This window comes from Triturus cristatus, chromosome 1_2 (assembly GCF_964204655.1).
Source record: "Triturus cristatus chromosome 1_2, aTriCri1.1, whole genome shotgun sequence".
NCBI lineage: Eukaryota > Metazoa > Chordata > Amphibia > Caudata > Salamandridae > Triturus > Triturus cristatus.
Window position 1 is genome coordinate 729,863,998 of NC_140580.1, and position 19,944 is coordinate 729,883,941.

A 19,944-nucleotide genomic window follows, 5' to 3' on the forward strand; every position below is an offset into this window, starting at 1 on the left:
AGTCTTTAAAAACAGAACGAAATAAGTTCAACCCCAACCTAGACATTTGCTGGTTAACCATGTGACAGAGGTACTGAAATTTCATTTTAAGAGGTCATTTATCCAGAATTTCTGCATTGTGGAGAACTATGGAACACAATATTCTTTTTTCAGAGCTTTCATGTTACTGAGTTCTTGCACTAACAATTACATTTGTGCTTAGAAATTGACCCTGAAATGTAAGACAGCAGCTCCAACATTCGTTTGAGGGAGGCATACCAGCATACAGTGCACCAAGTGATTCTACTTAATTTTCTTTTCTTTTTAGTATGACACGTGGGTGGTGCGTTGTGTACAAAGCTTGATATGATACCTTTTTCGCTATTTACGTTCTTACATGCACATTTATTCTCTGAGATTGTTGGTTTTTTATTGCTAATTGCTAAGTCAAAGGCTCCAACTAAATTCATTACTCCCTCCACAATCAATGCCCTTGAGAAATGGCATCAAAAGCATTGTTAACATAAAACAGAGGAAAGAAAAATTCAAACCGGGATCCAGGAGGCGGGGGGATTAATCTTGGGAAACCATCCTGTCTCCATGAGGCTTCTCCTCTGGAACAGGTGAGTTTCCTTCCCTCTAGTCCCTTTGAGCCTCAGATTGAAACTTTTCAACACGCCATGTTTTATCAAGTTTGCAGCTCACAAATCCACTCTGATACATTGACATTTAAGTTGCAGACTAAAATGCCATTTACGCCTTCTGCTTCAACATCATTGAAGGTTCGTTTTATATTTCAGGACCTCTTCAGATCACATTTTGACATCCTATCATCTCCGGAGGCTGGAGCAAGAACCCTTGAGACAAAGATGAACAAATATTTCTCTGCATTAACTTTAACTTAGGTCTTTACTTGGATTGTCATAATGCAAGTAGCAATTACTGCTTTCCAGAATTGGACTTCCCACTTGAAGATCTCTCTTCTAAGCAGTTTCGTTTTTAGTTGTTATTAGGAAGAAGTGGAACTGAATATTCTGTTACACCTTGATCATCCCCAGTAGAATCACTTTACAGATAAAGTATTTGGCAAACACTATAGTAAAGATATTGTGCCATTCAATAAAGACATAAAGGGTAGCATTCATGAGGTGTGAGAGAAATTTCTGTCCTTCCTAGTGTTTGCCCAGAATTATCCTCTTTCTGATCTGACTTTTTTGTTGTTCCATCTAACAAGCGTCATCTGCAAAATGTTAGCGTATTCCTGTTCCAACTGTGCTATGGCAAGAGAATCAAAATAGCTCAACGCTTAGACCATAATGGATTTGCATCTGGTAGCCTAGATTTGAGAGTATCAAATGCCACTTGTTTACTGGTCAGTTACACCAGTGCACTATGGGAAATGGCAGTGCTTGGCTGCACTAATTGACCAGCTCAAATGAGGGGTTCCTTCGATTTTCAATTCCCTGCTGCAGGGTGTGATGAACGCTACTAAATTGTCCATGCAGACAGGCGTGAATGTACAAGTTCCTTACCTTCGATAACGATGTATCTGGTAGAGACGATTCTAGCCGCAGATTCCTTAACATAGAATGATACCCAGGCGTGAGACTGGACCCGGAAAACTTTCTTTGCTCCAGCATCTCTGCGCGCCGGGGGACGGTACCACGCGCCTCCACCCTGACGTGGTCCGCGGGCGTGACGTCAGCGATGTTACATAACCCCCACCCCAGCGCGCTGACATCAGTTTTGTTCGGAGAACTTTTCCATGCCACAACGTGGAGCCATCGCAAACAAAACTGGAGGGTGTGGGAACAGTGTGTGAAAAATCAGTGAAACAGAAAAGAGAAAAACGAAAGGAGAGGAACAGCACTAGTTGGAAAAGGACAAAAAACGAAGGCACAAAAAGACATAAAAGAGAAATCAATAACAGTCAGGGAGCAGAGCACCGCTCCGAGGACCACCTTCGCAAGCTAAGGCGACATCCTCCCTGGAGGTAGAAGCATGTGAAAAAGGCAATAGCAGAAGAGAGAGAGAGAAAGACTGCAATCACGATCCATAATAGGGAAGGGCAACAAGCACGGAACAAAGGAGGAACAGCAATCTACCCCAGACGACACCATCAAGTAGGGCCATAACCCCTGAAAGGAGCGAAAAGGCCGAGGTACAGGCAAAAAAAAAAAATAACCATAACTCAGAGGACTGCAAGGGAAGCAGAACCCCCAAGCAAGTAAAACGGAGAAGAGTAAAAGCAGGCCCCTACACTGGAGAAAAAGCAGGGTGGAGGGATGCAGAAGCACACATGAACCAACCGACCATGTATGATAAGGGAAGGGGTGGAACAATCGAGTAGAACAAAGTATCCTGTCCGGGCAGAAGCGAAGTGGACACCCACAGGAGACAAGCCACCCGGAGGGAGGCGAGTTCAGAAAACCAAACTAAAGGTCCTCACAGAATGGGGAGGAAGGGCGGTCCATGAAGGAATCTGTGGCTAGAATCATCTCTACCTGAAACATCGTTACCGAAGGTAAGTAACTTGTACATCTGATAGAGACTACTAGCCACAGATTCCTTAATGTAGAATAGATACCCAAGCCATACCCAAAGGGGAGGAGGGTCTGCGAGAGAACCTCCCCAGTAGGAAGAAACACAGGGCCCCAGCAAGGCGAAGGGAAGACCAGGAGACCCCAAGCCCATTCAAGGTACAACGGCCACAAACCCTCGTAGGGCAAACAGCCGCAGAGGAGCACCCAGGAGGAAAGAACGACTCCCAACTCCAGGGAGAAGAGGCAGAACCGGAGGCAGAGCCTGCCGTAGGAACACACACAGCGACGGAGTACAGCTGAACAGGCATCAGCCGCAAAGAAGCAGGCAAGTCAGGAACGGCTCCACAGCCAAGGAACGCAGGCATAAGAAGAATGGCACAGATGCGCAAAGCCCCAGCAGAACAAGAGGCAGGGGCATAAGGTAGCTCAGCAAGGGCCACGGCGGTGGGCCAGCACAAGCAGGCGTGCACAGCCAGCAGCGGACAGCACCATGGAGCAGCGCACCCAGAGCTAGCCAGGCCAGGAAAGTGCAGAAAAAGCCCCAAAGGAGGATCGTTCAATAGACATACACCGACCCATGAAGAGAAATGGAACCAGCCATAAGAGAAAAAGTGTAAGACACGGAGGACAGACCAAGCCGTCAACCAGAACACAGGAAAGCCAGGAGAAACCCAGCCCCCCTGGAACACCAGACAGAGGACCAGGCCGAAACGCCGCACAGGAAGGCATAAAATGCCACAACACGACACCATAGACAGCATGTCAAAATGTCAAGCGATGTAGTGAACACAGAGAATGACGGAACCCGGAGCAGCGCAAGCTGCGCCCGGACAAGATACAAGAGACCGCACCAGCGGTATACAGTGATGCCAAGAAAGGTAGGGAACCCGAAAAAGGGGCAACCATACCTCCCCAGCGCAGGACAGAGCTATGCAATAGCTACAAGTATCCCACATAGGGTATGATACGTCCCACTAAAACATGGTGTAGGAAGGTGGAATCTGACTAATGGTTGCCCCCAACTTTTTGCCTGGTATTTGAGTGGTTTTTGACTAGTCTGGCTGGGATCCTGCTATCCAGGACCCCAGCCTATCTGCTTTCTCCTTAAAACAGATGTGAGTACCCTAGGTACAAACCAATTGGATGCTGAGGATGCCCTGACAGTCCCTTGTAGATGGTACCCTAGGCACCCAGGGCATGGGTCCCTCAGTAGGCCTACCAGGGCTGCAGCACTTATTGTGCCACCCTGGGACAGCCATACAAACTGACACCACCAGACCACTACTGTAGTCTGGGTAAGGTGGTGCTAGCACCCCTTACAGGGATATAGGTACCCTATATCCCACCCCATTACAACACATGTACTCTCATAGGTCACCCCTATAGCAGGACTTGCTAATCCTACAGGGCAGGGTGCTGAGATATGTGTGAGGGGGCACCCCTACCTGAGTAGGGCCTCTCTGCAATCCTCGTAAAATCATTGCTGGGTTGTTTGTAGTGTAGCCATACCATATACTCTTAACCGCATTATACGTCTATCGCGATAGCGTGATAACTTGAGAACGGTTACACAGAACCGTGTCGTGTTTGGTGTCAAACATGTAGGACTCGTACCCCCAGTCCAGCCATGGGCATGAGGGCACGATTCCCCCCTGCTAGAGGGGCGATATGGGAAAAACGGCAGAATTCGGACACCAATTTAAAAGTGCACATGTAGTACAAAATGGCTACTACCCGCCACCCACACGACTCTGGCTGGCTGTTGCTGGGGAAAACCCCAGCCTCGCCAGCTGGACAATAGGGCTTCTGTGGCAGGGAGGTGCTAGCATCTCCCCAGACAGGATATGTGGATTGGAACAGGGTGGGTGCATCATATGTCCTTTCAGAGTTGCACGTAGGCAGCTGCAGTGCCTTCATTCTGCATACACCGCTTGGAACCGGTTCAGGGGCATCCTGCCCCTCGCCCAGGCGGGAAACACACAAAGGGGAGAGGGTGTAGCCACCCTTTCCCGCCTCACCACTCATTGGTGGACACTACTCTGGACACTCCCCTAATCTTGGGGATAAAGGTGAATAACGTGGCCCCAGAGCCTCAGATTAATCTTGAACTTTACAGTCTTGACCTTCGACTTGCTGCTGCCCAGCTGACGGAAGAAATCTCCCTTGGGATAAAGGAGTTATCCCCCTGCTTGGCAGGCACCTGAAACACTGCAAGTGACCCTGTTGGAACTTCGCTGCTCTCACGAACTTCGTCGACTTCCAGCACCCTTGAGGTGGGTTTCCTAAGCATCCCAGAGGCCAGTGAGTGTGCACAGCAAGCCTGTGTACCGTGGACCGCGTGGGTGCCGAGATTCCCAATACCCCAGGACACCGGCCACCTCTTGCGTAGCACACGACCCTGACCAGTGGGGAAGTTGTGTTTTGGCCCATCATTGAGCCAACCACCAAGCAGCATCCGTGCCAAAGATCAGCGCCCTAGCCCCTTCCGGTTGCCCGTGGGCTCCCTTTTACGCACTCCATTTTGCTGCCTTCCGCGGTCCCTTGTCTCTCGACTTGTGGGCCCGAGCGGAGGAAAATCTCGACAACTAAGAGTTCCCCTGGTTGCTCCAGGCCTGCTCTACAGTCTCTCCAAAGGAGACCTCTCACAGACCTCGTGGGTCTGCACCAGTAGCTGATTTGTTCATCTTGCGTGGGTTGCGGTTGCCAAGGCTTAGTGGATCCAATCCGGACACTAACACTGCAGCGACCCTCATCCGACGTGGGACAGTCGCCCTCCCGAAGCTGGCCTTCCTTGAAGCCTCCCGGAGCCCGTGGCTGCAGATCCAAGCTACACCTCTTTCCACTTGAAGCACCCGACATTGAAGGGCTCTTTGCTTTGAGCTCCCTGGTCACTGTGCCGTGACCCAGACTCTGTCCCCTCTGCTTTCAGGTTCTTCTCTTCAACTTCTACAACTTCAATCTTCACGGCATCATCGACGCTTTTGGCTAGCAGCACTTTTGAACATTTTCCCATTGAAAATCAGCCCGCGACCCGACATCAAAAACGACCTATGCACCCGGCTTCCCTGGGGCAGGTAACAGTGGTACCTCGGTACTCTCGTGGTAGTGGGCTCCTCAAAAGCTTAAGTCTAAAGTTTTAACTTTGTACTCCTGCTAGAAGTGACTTTAATCTGTGTAAATCAAACCGCGACATTCTCCATAGGCTTTAATAGAGATCCCGATAGCAGCTATTTCCACTGCACGCGCCTCCCGTGGGTCCCCTTCCTCATAACCTGGGGTGGATTCTTAAGGGGCCAGCGATCCTAAATGCCCTAGGCATTGTCTGTAGAATTGTCGTGGTTCTTATACCACTTTTTTGATATATGGTTTGGTCCCCCCCTGGGCCCCTGTGATTCCTGTGCCATTTATTGTGTTTATAAATGCTTGTTTGAATTGTAACTTTGCCACTAGCCTCATAAAGAGACTGTGGGATTCGGTCTAGAATAAATACATATATTTTATATATATACCTGTGTGGGCTACTCTTTCATTTGGTTATTCAAGAGGTTATTATGGTAAAACAATAAGCTTAACACTCCTTCAAGACTTAGCCTGAAGGCTGCTCTCCACAGCTACCACTAGGATAGCTTTCTTTAAAGGTTGTCTTAAACCTATCATCAATAAGAGTCGAATTGGACTGGTGCAAGGTGTCCCTATAACTAGGAGACAGCATATGCCAGGCCAACTTCTCACACATGGGAACACCTCTTAGGGAAAGACCCGAAGCAGAGGACCAGAACATAAAGTTAGGGTATGATACGTCCCAAGAAAACATGGGAACACGTCTTAGGGAAAAATCCCATCAGCAGAGGAAAGAACATAAAGGACCTGCAGATAGAACCACAGACGGCTTGTAAATCAGCCAATCAAAAAGCACACAGAAGACCCAACCTGAGGACACATAGGGGTGGACCACAACCAAAGAACCGCAAAATCCGAAGGGACTGTTCCAGCATCCAACAGCACAAAGGGGTCGACTTAAGGACCCGAAGGCACACCAACCCACCAGAACAGACAGATGGTCCAACCAAACAACGCCGCCCATAAAGCAGCAGAGGACCGAAAAGCCAAGTTTACGGAAAAGGAGGAGGCGGAGGACGAGGACGGAGCCCCGCAAGGATCCACTGAATGGCAGCATCCGCATTGGGTGTTAAACAAAAGCACCCCATCAAAGGGCAGGGCAACAAGATGCTCTCTCACATTCTCAGGGAAAACGCTATTCCTCAGCCAAGCATGGCGACGGAGAGCTACTGAACTTGCCATTGTGTGACCGAGAGCATCAGAAACATCCAGGGCCGAACGAAGAATAAACACGGCCAGCTCCCGGCCATCCAGCACATGGCGTCGCAGATCACCTTTCTGAGAGGCATAAGACAGAAGGGACTCCACGGAATCCCACAAGCTGGAAGTAGCCCTGGCCAACACACAAAGCGTGTTGAGTACTCGCAAAGCAGCACTAGAGGAAGCGAAGAGGTTCCGCCACCATGAATCTAAGCATCGGGCCTCCCGTGATGGAGGAAACAACACCAAAGGTAAGGAAGGAAAAGCAGTCAGCAGAAGAGGGCCCTGAGTAGAAGGGTGGAAAGAAAGGCAGACTGACGAAAGAGTGGGGGACCTGAGGTGCCTCTGGGGAAGGCTGTGGCCGCGGGGACGGCGAAGAGCCCTCCCTGGAAGACGCTGGGGAAAAAGCCACGACGCGGTGGCCCGTCTCCGGGGAAGAAGAGACAAAAAGTTGACGAACCTCCGGGGAGGATGAGGCCTCTGGAGACGAGTCGATGACCCGAAGCCGGCACGGCGCTGTAGAGTCCACCACAGGTGCCGGTGTGAGGTCGACTGGAGCCGGAGGGGACGCCGAGACAACCTCTTCTGCTACTTGCACCCTAGGAGTATGGGGCAGGGCCGGCTCCGGGTCGGTGAAAGAATGGCGCCGAAAGGGCACCAACTCGACCTCCAACGAAGCAGCCGCCTGCGTGGAGAGACAAGAGGGACCCAGGGACGCGCCCGACCCCTAGCCAGCACCCGTGGCGCCGCAGGGGTCCACAGCCGTCGGCGCCTGAGCGGCGTCAGCTCGGCCTCTGGCAAGGCCGCCGCCTGCCCAGAAGACAGAGGAGGCCTCGGGGTGAGCTGCGAGTCCCAGCGACCTTCCGCGACACCACAGGGACCCCCTCGGGGTTTGCAGGGAGGCAGAGGCGCCGTGGGCCGAAGAGTGGAACCCCGTAGGCCTGCACCCCGACAACACCACACCTCCAGAACCTGAAGCCGAACCCGTCAGCGCCGGCGACCCTGTGGAAGGCCCCGCACGTGGCAAGGGATCCGCGGATGTCCCAGGAAGAGGAGGAGAAGGGGCCAAGGAAGCCTGCAGTCGCCCTGGCACCCTGGCACCCTCCGCAGAGCAGGGACCAGGCCTCGGAGACAAGCTATAAGACTTACCAACGGGTGAGCGACGCCCTAGGGGCCTCGGTGACGGGCGATGCCGGAATCGGAAGCAGCGATTTTTGGACCCTTCCGTTGGGGACGGACACTGGGACGAGACAGATCTGGACAACAGGGCTGAGACGAGCTTCATTCGACGCTCCCGCATGGACTTAGGCTTCAGATGCTGGCAAGCGTTGCAGTCCGTGGAATCATGGTGCTCCCCGAAACACCACATGCAAATAGGATGAGGGTCCGTCACCAACATCTGATTCGCGCAAGACGAGCACGCCTTAAAGCTCGAAGGCATTCGCACACTGTCCCACAACGCAAAAGCGTGAGAAGAAGGCCTGAAAAACAGGACAGGGACAGGATCCGGATCCGCGTTGCACGCGGAAAAGAAGGAAACTGATGTTAGCGCGCCGGGGAGGGGCTTATGTAACCTCACTGACGTCACGCCCATGGACGACGTCAGGGCGGAGTCGCATGGTACTACCCCCCGACGCGCAGAGATGCTGGGGCAAAGAAAGTTTTCCGGGTCCAGTCTCACGTTGGGATAATTCTACGTTAAGGAATCTGCAGCTAGTAGTCTCTATCAGATACTGGACACAGTCATAGAGGTTGGCTTAGGCAACATACATGGCTGTTTAAGCCCAGCTCTAGAAATGCCTTTTGGTGTAAAGAATTTTGTAGGTGGATCACTTCTTTGAGAAATGTAAGTAGGGCAGAGTGATCAGTACAGCAATGGGACTTTCGAATGGTAAGCCAATGTCATTCTGCAAGAAGCGGATATCCATTTTGGACCAATATTTATGTGATGTCTCAAGGTGGATCATGATTCAGCAAAGGTACTACAAGTGTGCAACAAGACGATTAGTAAGGGAAGACCTTCAAGGTAACACTGTCCCTCAAAAGGTTAGCCTATTCCAAAAACAAGAGGCTCCGTTGAGTGATCTTTGGCCTCTAAAATTTGAGCTTTTCAGGAAGGCCATGCTCAGTATTTTTCAGACTGCTCCTACACTCTCTGATGTGCCACAAGAAGTCAAGTTTGTCCCACGTCCTTTGACTGTGGTGGATCCAGCGCCAGTTGAAACCCTACTACCAAGTTAAGCACCTTCTAGACACTTCGCTGGGACAGGAATGACAAATCCCTCTGGTCCCCCTTCGGAGGAGAGTTGTTTCTTTTATCATTAATCAATGATACAGAAATATGGATACTTTCAGTACCAGCGGTGAGGTGAAAGCTAATTTATTGACTGAACGGAAAAGTGTCTGTACTTTTAATGAATAAGGGTAAACTAGCAAGGGAAAGTACATACAGATAGATTGAAGGGGGCAACATGTTAAAGGATGTGCATTAGTAGTACTTTTGTAGCAGTAATTTCTTTTAGGAAGCAGATTTCTGTTACCTGTACGGTCATCAAAGTGCCAGTCAATATGGTATAAATAAATTGTACCTACCTAAGAGTGATGTACTCCCCTAAAGGTGACTTATCCTAGATATGACATTTAACAGTTCTAGATGCACCTCTTGCTCAATTGGTGAACGAGGTGGGGAATTTAAAATTGCATTGGAAAAACACATTTGAAAATCAAGTTATCTAATAATGCACCATAAATATTGTGTTGTTAATTGATGAGTAGGAAACTCAGTTGCAATTTGGGAATGATACCATCCTGCTAAATATGTTGCTTTATGTTTAGGATGGGAGCCATTTATTGAACCTTGGCCATGTTCCTTATCATGGGAGCAGCAACCAGCCAGCCGCCTTCACTCTCCTCGATTAAAGATCGACGTGACAGCTAGGTATCGGTTGGATATCAATATAACCAGTGTGCTAATGGGTAAGAATTAAAAAACAAACACTGAATATATAGTTACTAAATGCATGTAAACAAAAAGATCAAACCAGCACACATTTACTTCTTAGGAGCATTTCAATATCACTTCACAGCTTTAGCCTGATTAGGTATCTTCACTGAATATGTCATGTCACCACTTGCTAATAAAATAATGGTAAATCAAATCATTTTTAGTTCTAGGTGAACCTCACACACCAAGATGTTAGTTAGTGGACTTTCCTTAAGTAGTACATACTTCCAGTCTAGTTCTGGATAATTTGTATTCCATGGGCATAAAATATGATCAGGCATTGTGTAACTTTTTATCTGTTGCATGCAGACAGCTTTAGATGTGTTTTCTTGAGAGGTCTATTATGTACAATACCAATACATACTGTGGATTTTATGTCATTTCATTACTGACTAAATTTCCCCCTCCAGCTTCTTTACCATCCTTTTTATTTGGATGCCATGTATCCTTCCACTGCTTACGTTCAGAGAACAGTTTTTATTTATTTTGCTTTCATCACTCCAAGGGAATGCATGTGTTTTCTTGCTCTCTTCTCTGTGTGCTGCATCGACCTTCATTCCCTTCCTCTGCACTCTTGCACTCTCTGTGTTGCTCTTCTACCACTAGCTTGTCCGTTGTTTCCTCCACCCCTCCCTGTTCCACTCAGCTTTTTTTTATACTCCCCTTCCCCCTGGATCCTCTTTTGCTCTCCTGCCCTGTTGGAGGGATTCTGCTTTTGCACAGAACTATGCGCAGGAGACCAGGACCTCAGAGAATTGTGGTGTACCAGAAAACTCCCCTCAGAACCCAGAACCCCTTATCCGACTAGCTTAGTATCTCATTCGTTAACCTAGATCTAGCTAGGTGGTCCCAATGTATAGACAAACCAGAACAAGCGACTTAGATATTTCTCAGGAGTGGTGGGAATCCGAAATACCTGTTCGTACTTATTTGTTAGTCCACAACATAATAATACAGACACGGTAAAGTTTAAAGAGTTTATTTTATAAACCTCGCATCCTAAGATGCAGTACTTTGGCTAACACTAGCAGACTAACAGTAAAGATCAGAATCATGAACATTGTTACAATACCATATAGAATGAAAGGAGCAATCATACTATTAATGACAGTGGTATATGACCACACTCCTTTCACTATAATCTAATACATTATTATTATTAGACTATTAGAAGGTCTCTTAGGCTAACAGGGGGGACCCCATACCGTATAGATCAGCTTAGTAGAATCACATCAAAGGATCAGCTCTCACAGAATGCATCAGCTCTTCTTGTTCGAATGAATGTAAAACCAAACTGTTCTGCAATATTAAAGACGCTTATCCTTCAAACATTGGCAGCTGTATGCATGATATGTCTAACAAGTGTCTACGATCAATCTAAACACAACACTCTGTACCTTCTAGTGACCCAGACGCGTTCTTTGCATGATGTACAGACCAAGGGCACATTTCACGGTTAAGAATGTATAACAACCGTTTGTTATCCTGTAAGGCAAAGTCGAGTCAGCATTTTACAAAATGAATAACACATAACAACAGTGTCGTGTGCAGCGCAGCAGAAGCGACAAGCTTGCTTGTTAACTATGATCTCGGTTGTGCTAACTTAGTGTTGTAAATAGGGCGTGGCTTAGTCCATCTCACACCCCCCCATGATCGGAGCACTAACCAATAGGGATACCTTTATTAAGAACGCAGAGTTCAAGTGATTTAGAACGGGACCAAGGTCATATAAGGTAAGTGTAAAGTCCGAGAAAAAACTAAAAAATGTTTGTTTAGAAAATGAAAAATTATGTGGTAAAAAATAAGCAAAACTTGCGTAGAAAATTAATAAATCTGGATGCAAGCTGCAATGACAATGTCAATTAAGTCAATCCATGAAGGTATATGCACCGTAAGTTGCGACTGCTTCCAAGAGGAAATCATTGGAGCGTTCCGCAAAAGTATCTGCCATCCAGTTGAGTAAGGGAAAGGAACACACATGTTCATTAATTATCGGAGCATCCAGCACCATGATAGGACAACTGTCAGTCTCCTCAATATAACTCCTTTCAAGGAAATCAATAGCTGCCTCTCCGATATCCCAGTTCCCAAGGACTCCGTGTGCAGCACCCAAAGCCATAAACCCGACACCAGAACAGTCGAATTCATGAGCCACTAAGGGACACATTAGTTCATCAAAATCCGGGTCAGGTGACGCCAAGTTTGACAGGCACAAGTCCAGAGCCCATTGGAACGGACAATCTAGGCAATGAAAGACAGGTTGCACACACGTAAAAAAGGGAAACCGGAAAGACAATCCATACTTGACGCTTAAAACCGCCAGTGGTAAGGTGTAGTAGAAATCAAGCATCCGGCTACGAAGATGGAGCAAGCGCAGCATTATGTCTTGCAACTCCCGGTGTGCAGCCATATCGAAGTGCGCAAATCAACACGAGGATCCCAGCCACCAAAGTGAGGAGCAAGGGGAACCCTCCGAAGACACTCGAAAAAATAGAATGTAAAAATGCGGGGATCACACCAAAAATAGTCTGGAAAGATGTCACGAGGCCGGAGCCCACAATTTAAAAAAAATGAACAAGGCCAGTCGTAGACGAAGCATTAAAGATAGTATGAATCAAGGTTCCAAAATGGAGGGGGAGGTCGGTATTTAAAAGAGCCTGTACCTCAGTGCGTGTATTCGCAACATTAAGTAGAAATGTTTCACGGGATGAAGTCAACGCAACCTCTTTTTTAGACAAAAGAGCCCTTATTCTGCTCATCCTATTGAACTCTGCGTTCAAGGTTGGAATCGCTGGCCAGATGGATATGTCGAGTCGACCTTGCGGGGGCGGGAAAAGGACGTTATTACAGCAAACTACTTTTTGTGAAACAGTCACTATGTAAGGAATACCCACTAGCATCCCACAGCAAGCTTCACTATTTAAAAGCAAATAACTACCGTTGGCAAGCAGCTTAAAAGAAGACGTTATAACTGGCATTGGAATCCCCTTTAGGACACAAGCTAAATTAGGAGCGTGTATATTGCAAGCGCCATGTAATTGTATATGTCTGCAAACAACAGAGTGATCAGGAGCGGAATTGCATTCTTCACCTTTTAAGTAAACCTCCTTGCCATCCCTTACACATCTGTAAGTGAACGGAAGTGACCAAACTTCATGCAGAAACGCATCACCAAGTTGCTCATATCTGCCGATAGCATAGTGTTTCATGCACGAACTAAACTTGAACAAACTGAACGGTAAAGTTACTAATCCGTGAACTAACCACACGGCTGAATTTAACTCAGCTACAGAAAAAGGTAAAGGTTCTAATTTTTCAATGTGCAGTAATGCATAAGTTGCATCTTTCATGGACATGAACTGCTGTTTTTCAGTCAAATTAAACGGCAGGAACAATGATGAAATATTCATGTAATCCCAAGGGACTTTCCCTGCCTTTAACGTTTGCAATGTCCATGCAAACTGCATAATTGAACGCAACTGATTTTGGCCATGATACAACACAGATACATCATCTTGCACAATGTCTACGACAGAAGAAACAATATTATCTAATGTATAAATTCTAGAAGACAACATATTAATACTATTATCTATCACAGCCAACACTTTTTCCATATTGGCCTGGTCAATAGCACGTAATCTAGAAGCAGCTTCAATTTGCGACAATTTCCAGATTTCATTGTAAATAGCATAAGCCCATCGTTTAGATCTACCATTTACAGGACCCTTAATGAAATCATTCAAATCTATTTTTTCATTTAAACGTGACAAATGAAGCTTAACTGAAGTTAACGTGGAATGTTGCAGCCATGACTGACATAACTTACCTACAGAGTAGGTAGTCACCGTGTGTGAAGATGTGAAACGAGGGTCAACCCTAAGCTGTGTATACCCCGGAGCCAAATCCAGAAATCGACGTTGACAGGAATCTGAGCTTGTTTGCCATACCAACCAACCCTCAGGATTCAATGTTGAAATATTGAAGGTGCCATTGTACACAAGCGACTGCAACATAGTAAGGGACAGATCTGAGTTATTTTCCCAACCAGGATAAGCACCCAGATCAGGGATCGAGGGGGAAATTAATTTTTTAGATATAGCCAATCCAAAACAGGTGGTCTGAAAAATAGATGAATTTAAATATAAAATATGGTTAGGGATAAGATAGGCACGATGCAAAGCTTCTGTTCCTTGTACCTGCCACGGTTTAGTTCCCCAAACCGATTTAAGATCGATAGTAGCTTTCCATACGTCATAACCTCCAATAGCCAATTCCTCCATAAAGGATTTGGAATATAATTATTTTGTGTGTGTCAGTCTGACCTTAGAAGTGGGTTCTACCGCTACTTTAAAATAAAAAGACTCAGGGTTTGACGCACTAAAATCTGAAAAGTATGTGAATTTTTTCAATAAAGTGGCAGAGCTGCCGGGCATAGGTACAGGACAATGTTCCCATTGTGTGAAATTAACAACATTTCTAAAAGTATTTGCTCTGTGTAGGAAATGTGTGCCATAATGTTGAAAACAAAACTGCTCATCATAGTTCGCAGTATTTAAATACAGATCCTCAGCATCAAATGCAGCATAATATTTTAAATCAGAAAACAGTGCTTCTATTGCTTGTACATCCCAATCATCTGAGCGGATGTTCTGTTTAAATACATCACCCATAGAAACACGAAAAACAGTTGGCACATTAATAACTTCGGTGGGACCATGAATTTGAAAGTTCACCGCATCCCAAGCAATCCCATCACGTACAGGCCAGGCGGTGATGTTCACAAACGTCTGGTCTCTTTTCATGATGTGTGATGAGGAATGTGGGGCCAAAGTTCCATCAATTAATTGAATTGTAGAACATTCATTCAGGTAGTGTCCATTGATAAGTCTAAAAAACACTACCACAAAGCCAATTGTCATGAATAAAAAAATACAAATCAGCACCAACCAGATGTAAGTCCAAGGTGCACCTAAAAAATGTCTCTTGAACCAGGCAAAAAATATAGAGATTTTGGAAGGGACAGTGGAAGTCAATGATTCAGTTTCAAAGGAAGACTGGGACTGGGCAAGTGTTGTTGTATTTAAAAGGGGCAAAGCGACTTCTGTAGGATAAGCATACTCAGGATCAGCGGGCAAACCACCAGCATGAGTTGGCGGATTATTAACGGTAGTCATCTCAATGGAAACTTCAGGCACGATGATAGAGGGTGGCAACACAACAGAGTTTCTCAGCATTGAAGGGCAGGAAACCGAAGGTGTCATACTATGGAGAATCGGCCACCCTGTGTAGCTTGACATTTTCAATTGAAATGTACCTTTTTTCCTTGCGACCAGGAAGTGGTGGTAAAACAACTGTACGCGTACCCACTACTCCAAGCACCGGGACTGGTGCACGATAAGAGGGGCCAAACTCCTTCTTGTTCTCCACCTTCTCACGGACCAGATCACCAACTTGAGGTAGCCAGCCGCCCACCGGAATCAGGAGCGCTTCTTCTGATGCAGAGGGCACGTGTTCTTTTGCCAGAGTGTCTCTTGCTTCTTGTAGATTCTGCACAGTGGTCATCCAGATCAAAAGGGGCGGCAGCCGCCGCCATGTCTAGACCGTCAAGGTCCGAAACAAACATTCTCACTCCAAAGAGCATCATGTAAGGGGTCCTCCCACCCAGAGACCTTCTAGGGAGATTATTAAGTGCACGATGGACGTCATACAAGTGGGCAAGCAAGTTCCGGCCTGTACCTAACACCTTGGCTGTCAACGATTGCTTTAGGTCACGGTTCATCCGTTCCACAACACTATTGCCCTCAGGCCGGTATGGAGACGAAAATTTGACTTGGACCCCCAAACTTCTCATAGCCTCTTTGTAAGCCTTAGAGGCGAACGCCGGGCCCTGATCAGAGTGAAGGGTACCACACGCAAAACTCCCTATAAAGACACGCAATGCTTTGATGACAGTCCTGGCATCAGCACTCCTTTGTGGCCACACCCACAGAAAACGTGTGCACGAATCCACTGCAACCAAGATGTACTTGTACGCAGTATCAGAGGTAAAAGGACCGCAGTGATCTAAATAAACACACGCTAGTGGTTGATTAGATATATGCAGCTGCGTTGGAGGTGGACGCGCAACAGAAGAAGGTTTGATCTGCTGGCAAATGTCACAATTAAGTACATAAGCCCGCGCTTGTTTATACAAACCGTACCACCAGTAACGTTGCTGCAAAAGAGAGACAGTTGCTGACACTCCAGCATGCGCAGACGCAACACCTTCGTGGGCAGCTGTTATCAGATTTGATCTGCAGTCCGCGTTGGGGATTAATCTATCACCAACGTCGTTAATCCTCACTAATGGGACGTTATCAGGACTTAAGTGATAATGGTATCGAGAAGGGAAACCTCTAGGGAAGTTCGTCCCTGTCTCAGAAGCAGCTATAGCTGCTAAGATGTCTGCATCAATCTTAGATTTTGATCTTGTAACTGCTGCTACTAAATATGTCGCCACTGCCGTTTTAGCTGCCTCGTCAGCAAAACTGTTACCGACAGCATGGACACCAACTCGTTGGTGACCAAGAGTGTGAATTACATCCACAAGTGGCAGACTCCCTTTGAGTTCTGACACTCGAGCCCAAATTGTTTTATGCTTTACTGAGCAACCTTTGGAATCACGAAAACCATTCATAATCCAAAAAAGTATATTGTTGTTGTAAGATTGAACACAATAGTAAGAGTCACTCACTATAAGAGTAGTGACTCTGTGATCAGCAAATTCAAGTGCAAGTACTAGAGCACGAAGCTCCGCCAGTTGCGCGGTACAATCACCCAATGACTGCGTATGCACTGCATCAGATTTGAGCTCTCCATTCACGAAAGTACCGACTACAATTGCGCAAGCCGCTGAAATGGCGTGCCTTGCTCCAGTTGCCGGTTGCGCCGACCCGTCAGTGTATATGACACAATGGTATTCTTCGATGGGGCGCAATGACTGCGGAGCAGGATGAACGAATTCATACTCCAAACTCTCCTGAGTCTGCAACGCCGCGTCAAAGATGTATTCGACGTCTGGCGAAGCCAAGGAGGTTGCCCATTGTATCCACCGTGGATGCAAAGCCTTAGAATTTGGTACACTAGCTTTAGTGACTGCTTCAAGAGCAGGAAACGGTGTTACCACCAGCATGCGTTTTCCTTGTGATAGCGCTCGTTCTTTCAGGATCGCCATCTGAACTGCTGTCAAGACTTTTTCAACAGTGGAAAATCGCAGCTCAGCCGAAGTGTACAGATGAGATTTGTAAGCAATGGGGACTGTGTCACCCTCATTGAACGTTAAGTACGTGAAACCTTCCGCGCCTGGAACAATTCTAATGACCAGGTTGGTGTGGTTGTCACGAGTTTTTAGATATTTAGCTGTAAGAAGATCAGTTTGCAAAGTATATAATGCAAACGTGTGCTCTGGCAGCCAGCAATATCTGGTATAAGTTGGTTGTATCAAGGCATAAAGTGTCTTGATACGCTGGGCATAATCAGGAATGTAGGATCGACCGAAATTCAGAAAACCCAGCAAGGATTGAAGTTTTTTCAGTGTCGTATGGATACGAAGGTTTGCGCATTTCTCAATGAACTGCGGTGCCAAGCCTCGACCTTCATTATTGAGTTCGTACCCCAAAAACAACACTGTAAATTCAGCAATGTGCGACTTCTTAAAGTTAAACTTGTAACCGAAGTCTGCAAACATAGTCACTATGTTATCCACACGAGCAAGGTGTGGAAGCCACTCGTCGTCTGTCAGATAGATGTCGTCGACATACGAGTACGCTTCCGGGTCTACCATCTCTAAGAGAGAGACCACGCGAGCGGCAAAAACTCCAGGGCTGTTCTTATAGCCCATCGGGAGCCTCTTGAACAATTTTTGTTTGCCACCCGAGGTAAATGCTGTCCACTCATAACTAAGAGGGGCCAGATTATGGCAATAAAAACCATTGGATAAGTCAAGCGTAGTTTTGAAACGTTTTCTCACAAGACTATCTACGAGAGCCGAACTATGAGTATTTTGTACCGCACACGTCCGGCAATGCGAGTTTAAATGCCAGTAATCCAAAACTAGGCGGTACGACCCGTCAGGCTTCGTTACAGTGAATAAAGGATTATTCATGGGTGACACACATGTCTCAATCACTCCTTGATATTCCAATTGTTCAAGGATGGACGCGACGTGAGGTCTTGCCTCGCGACGCATGGGATATTGGGGTTGAGGCTGGGGATCGGATCGCAATGGAATCTCGTGATTGGGAGAACATTTATCCCAGCCAACCTGATTACGATATAACGCAGGCGCAAGCACCTGCGCCCACTCCCCGGCCAACCTATTAGACTCCTCCGTGGGCACTGAGTGCCCAAAGGCAGGAAGTATAACTTCCTCTCCCCTAGGGGCGTCCAAAATGAAAGCCGGAGGCCAATCTTTCTCCGCCAAAAGAATATCATATGTGGTGGTAAGATTATCCCAGAAAACCACTTTAATTTTGCGTTGTATGTCACCCTCAATATTAAGGACTATTTCAAATAATCTTTCTGGGGGGGCCACGCGAGTATCAGCAGTTTCAACTGTCACATATATGTCAGTTGCTGTCGCCTCCAGAAATGGACGCAATGCTTCCCGCACCACTGTAACTTCTGTCGCGCTGTCTAGCAGCGTTAGTGCCCATGTCAGGTTCCGAAGCTGTGTCCTGACCATATGAGGCATATCTCGCTGAGATAGCAGCAACTTTCTTTTTCTGAAACGGTGGACGTGGTCTAGCTGCGTCTTCCTGCTTGCCTTTACCGTCAGTCTGGCGGGGCTGGTCTCGACCTTGAGTGCCCCGTCCTCTTCCACGTTCTCCACCACCGGAGTGTGAAGTCGATGTTTCCTGTGAAGAACGAGGAGAGCGTTGTTCAGAAACCTGAAACCTATCAGGTGACTTAATACGAGTACGATCGCGCAAATCATAAGTGCGTTCACTATACGACTGAACTGGTGAGGCAGGACGAGAAACCTGTTTCTGTTGCTGCTTCTCTTGTTTTTTGGCTCGCCAACTCTGCTTAGGAAAGTTGGGCTTTTCGTCTTTTGTAGACGAACTCACCTTAGTTTGTTGCACTACATCAGGAATTTTGATGGTGGGTTTTACACCTAAGGCACTATGTCCAACCATCCTGTAGGCTTTCGCAATAATTTTTCGAACTGCCGAGGCTTGTCTTCATCAGCCAGAAGCTCCAGCATATTTCCAACTTGGAACTGCATGGCATCTCCTTTGAGGTTGCCCATTACCATGGAACAAACCACATCAAAACTGTCGACAAGCCTCATTCCCAACTCAATAGCTGCCTCCGCACCATGACTTTCTTGAACTTTCTTGATGACGGAGGGTAGTACAGCCATAGACGGAGTGCCGTAGCACTTCGAATATGTCGCAGCAAAGATCTTGCCCCAATTGTCACAATCAACAAGCTCAGGGACCAGGTCTTTCGGCAAAGTAATGGTGAGTATCCTCTGTTTATCCACAGGTGTAGTGTTTGGAAACACGGCTTCTAATTGATAAAATTTTTCCGCAAGCCAGTAAGGAAATTCATCCTTACTGAGGGGGCGCTTGCCGACTACCGCGTTAACCATAACAGGGCTAATCACCACCGCGTGATGGTGATCTGCCCCGTGTCCAGCAGCCAAAGGTGTACCCACCTGAACTGTGCGTGACACATACTGCACTAAAGCCCTATGGACCGTAATCAGGGCAGTGTGTAGTGTTCTTAAATCACCCACTCCCACCGTCAGGTAGCGTGGGTGTGGAGTATATCCGGCCAGTACCGGCCATGTAGCCCCTGCAATTGACAACGGGCCCATTCTCGCCGATACGACCTCATGGGGGAGGGCGCCATTAAACCAAATTGTATGCTGCCAGGCAGTAATAGGCATTTCCAGAGTCCGATATGGGGCATAAGCCGCAGGTACAGCCGAGGCTGTATATTCGTGGAACAAATTATCGTCTGTATCCACCTCCGCAAAGGTCACCCATGAGTAAAACAACTCATACGGGTAGGTGGTATCAGCACTGACCACAAAGACTACGGACATCC

The 19,944-nt window shown here is 47.1% G+C and overlaps 1 protein-coding gene across 2 annotated transcripts in view; it reads left to right on the forward strand.

Moving 5' to 3' along the window:
• The window catches only part of VPS13D (vacuolar protein sorting 13 homolog D), a 2,738,381-nt gene that overhangs the window by 1,142,812 nt on the left and 1,575,625 nt on the right, over positions 1-19,944 (forward strand). For both annotated transcript variants that reach the window (XM_085608633.1, XM_085608634.1), the window contains exon 38: positions 9,678-9,818. In XM_085608633.1, the coding sequence (XP_085464759.1) occupies positions 9,678-9,818 (141 nt within the window). The remainder of the gene's footprint in view (positions 1-9,677; positions 9,819-19,944) is intronic.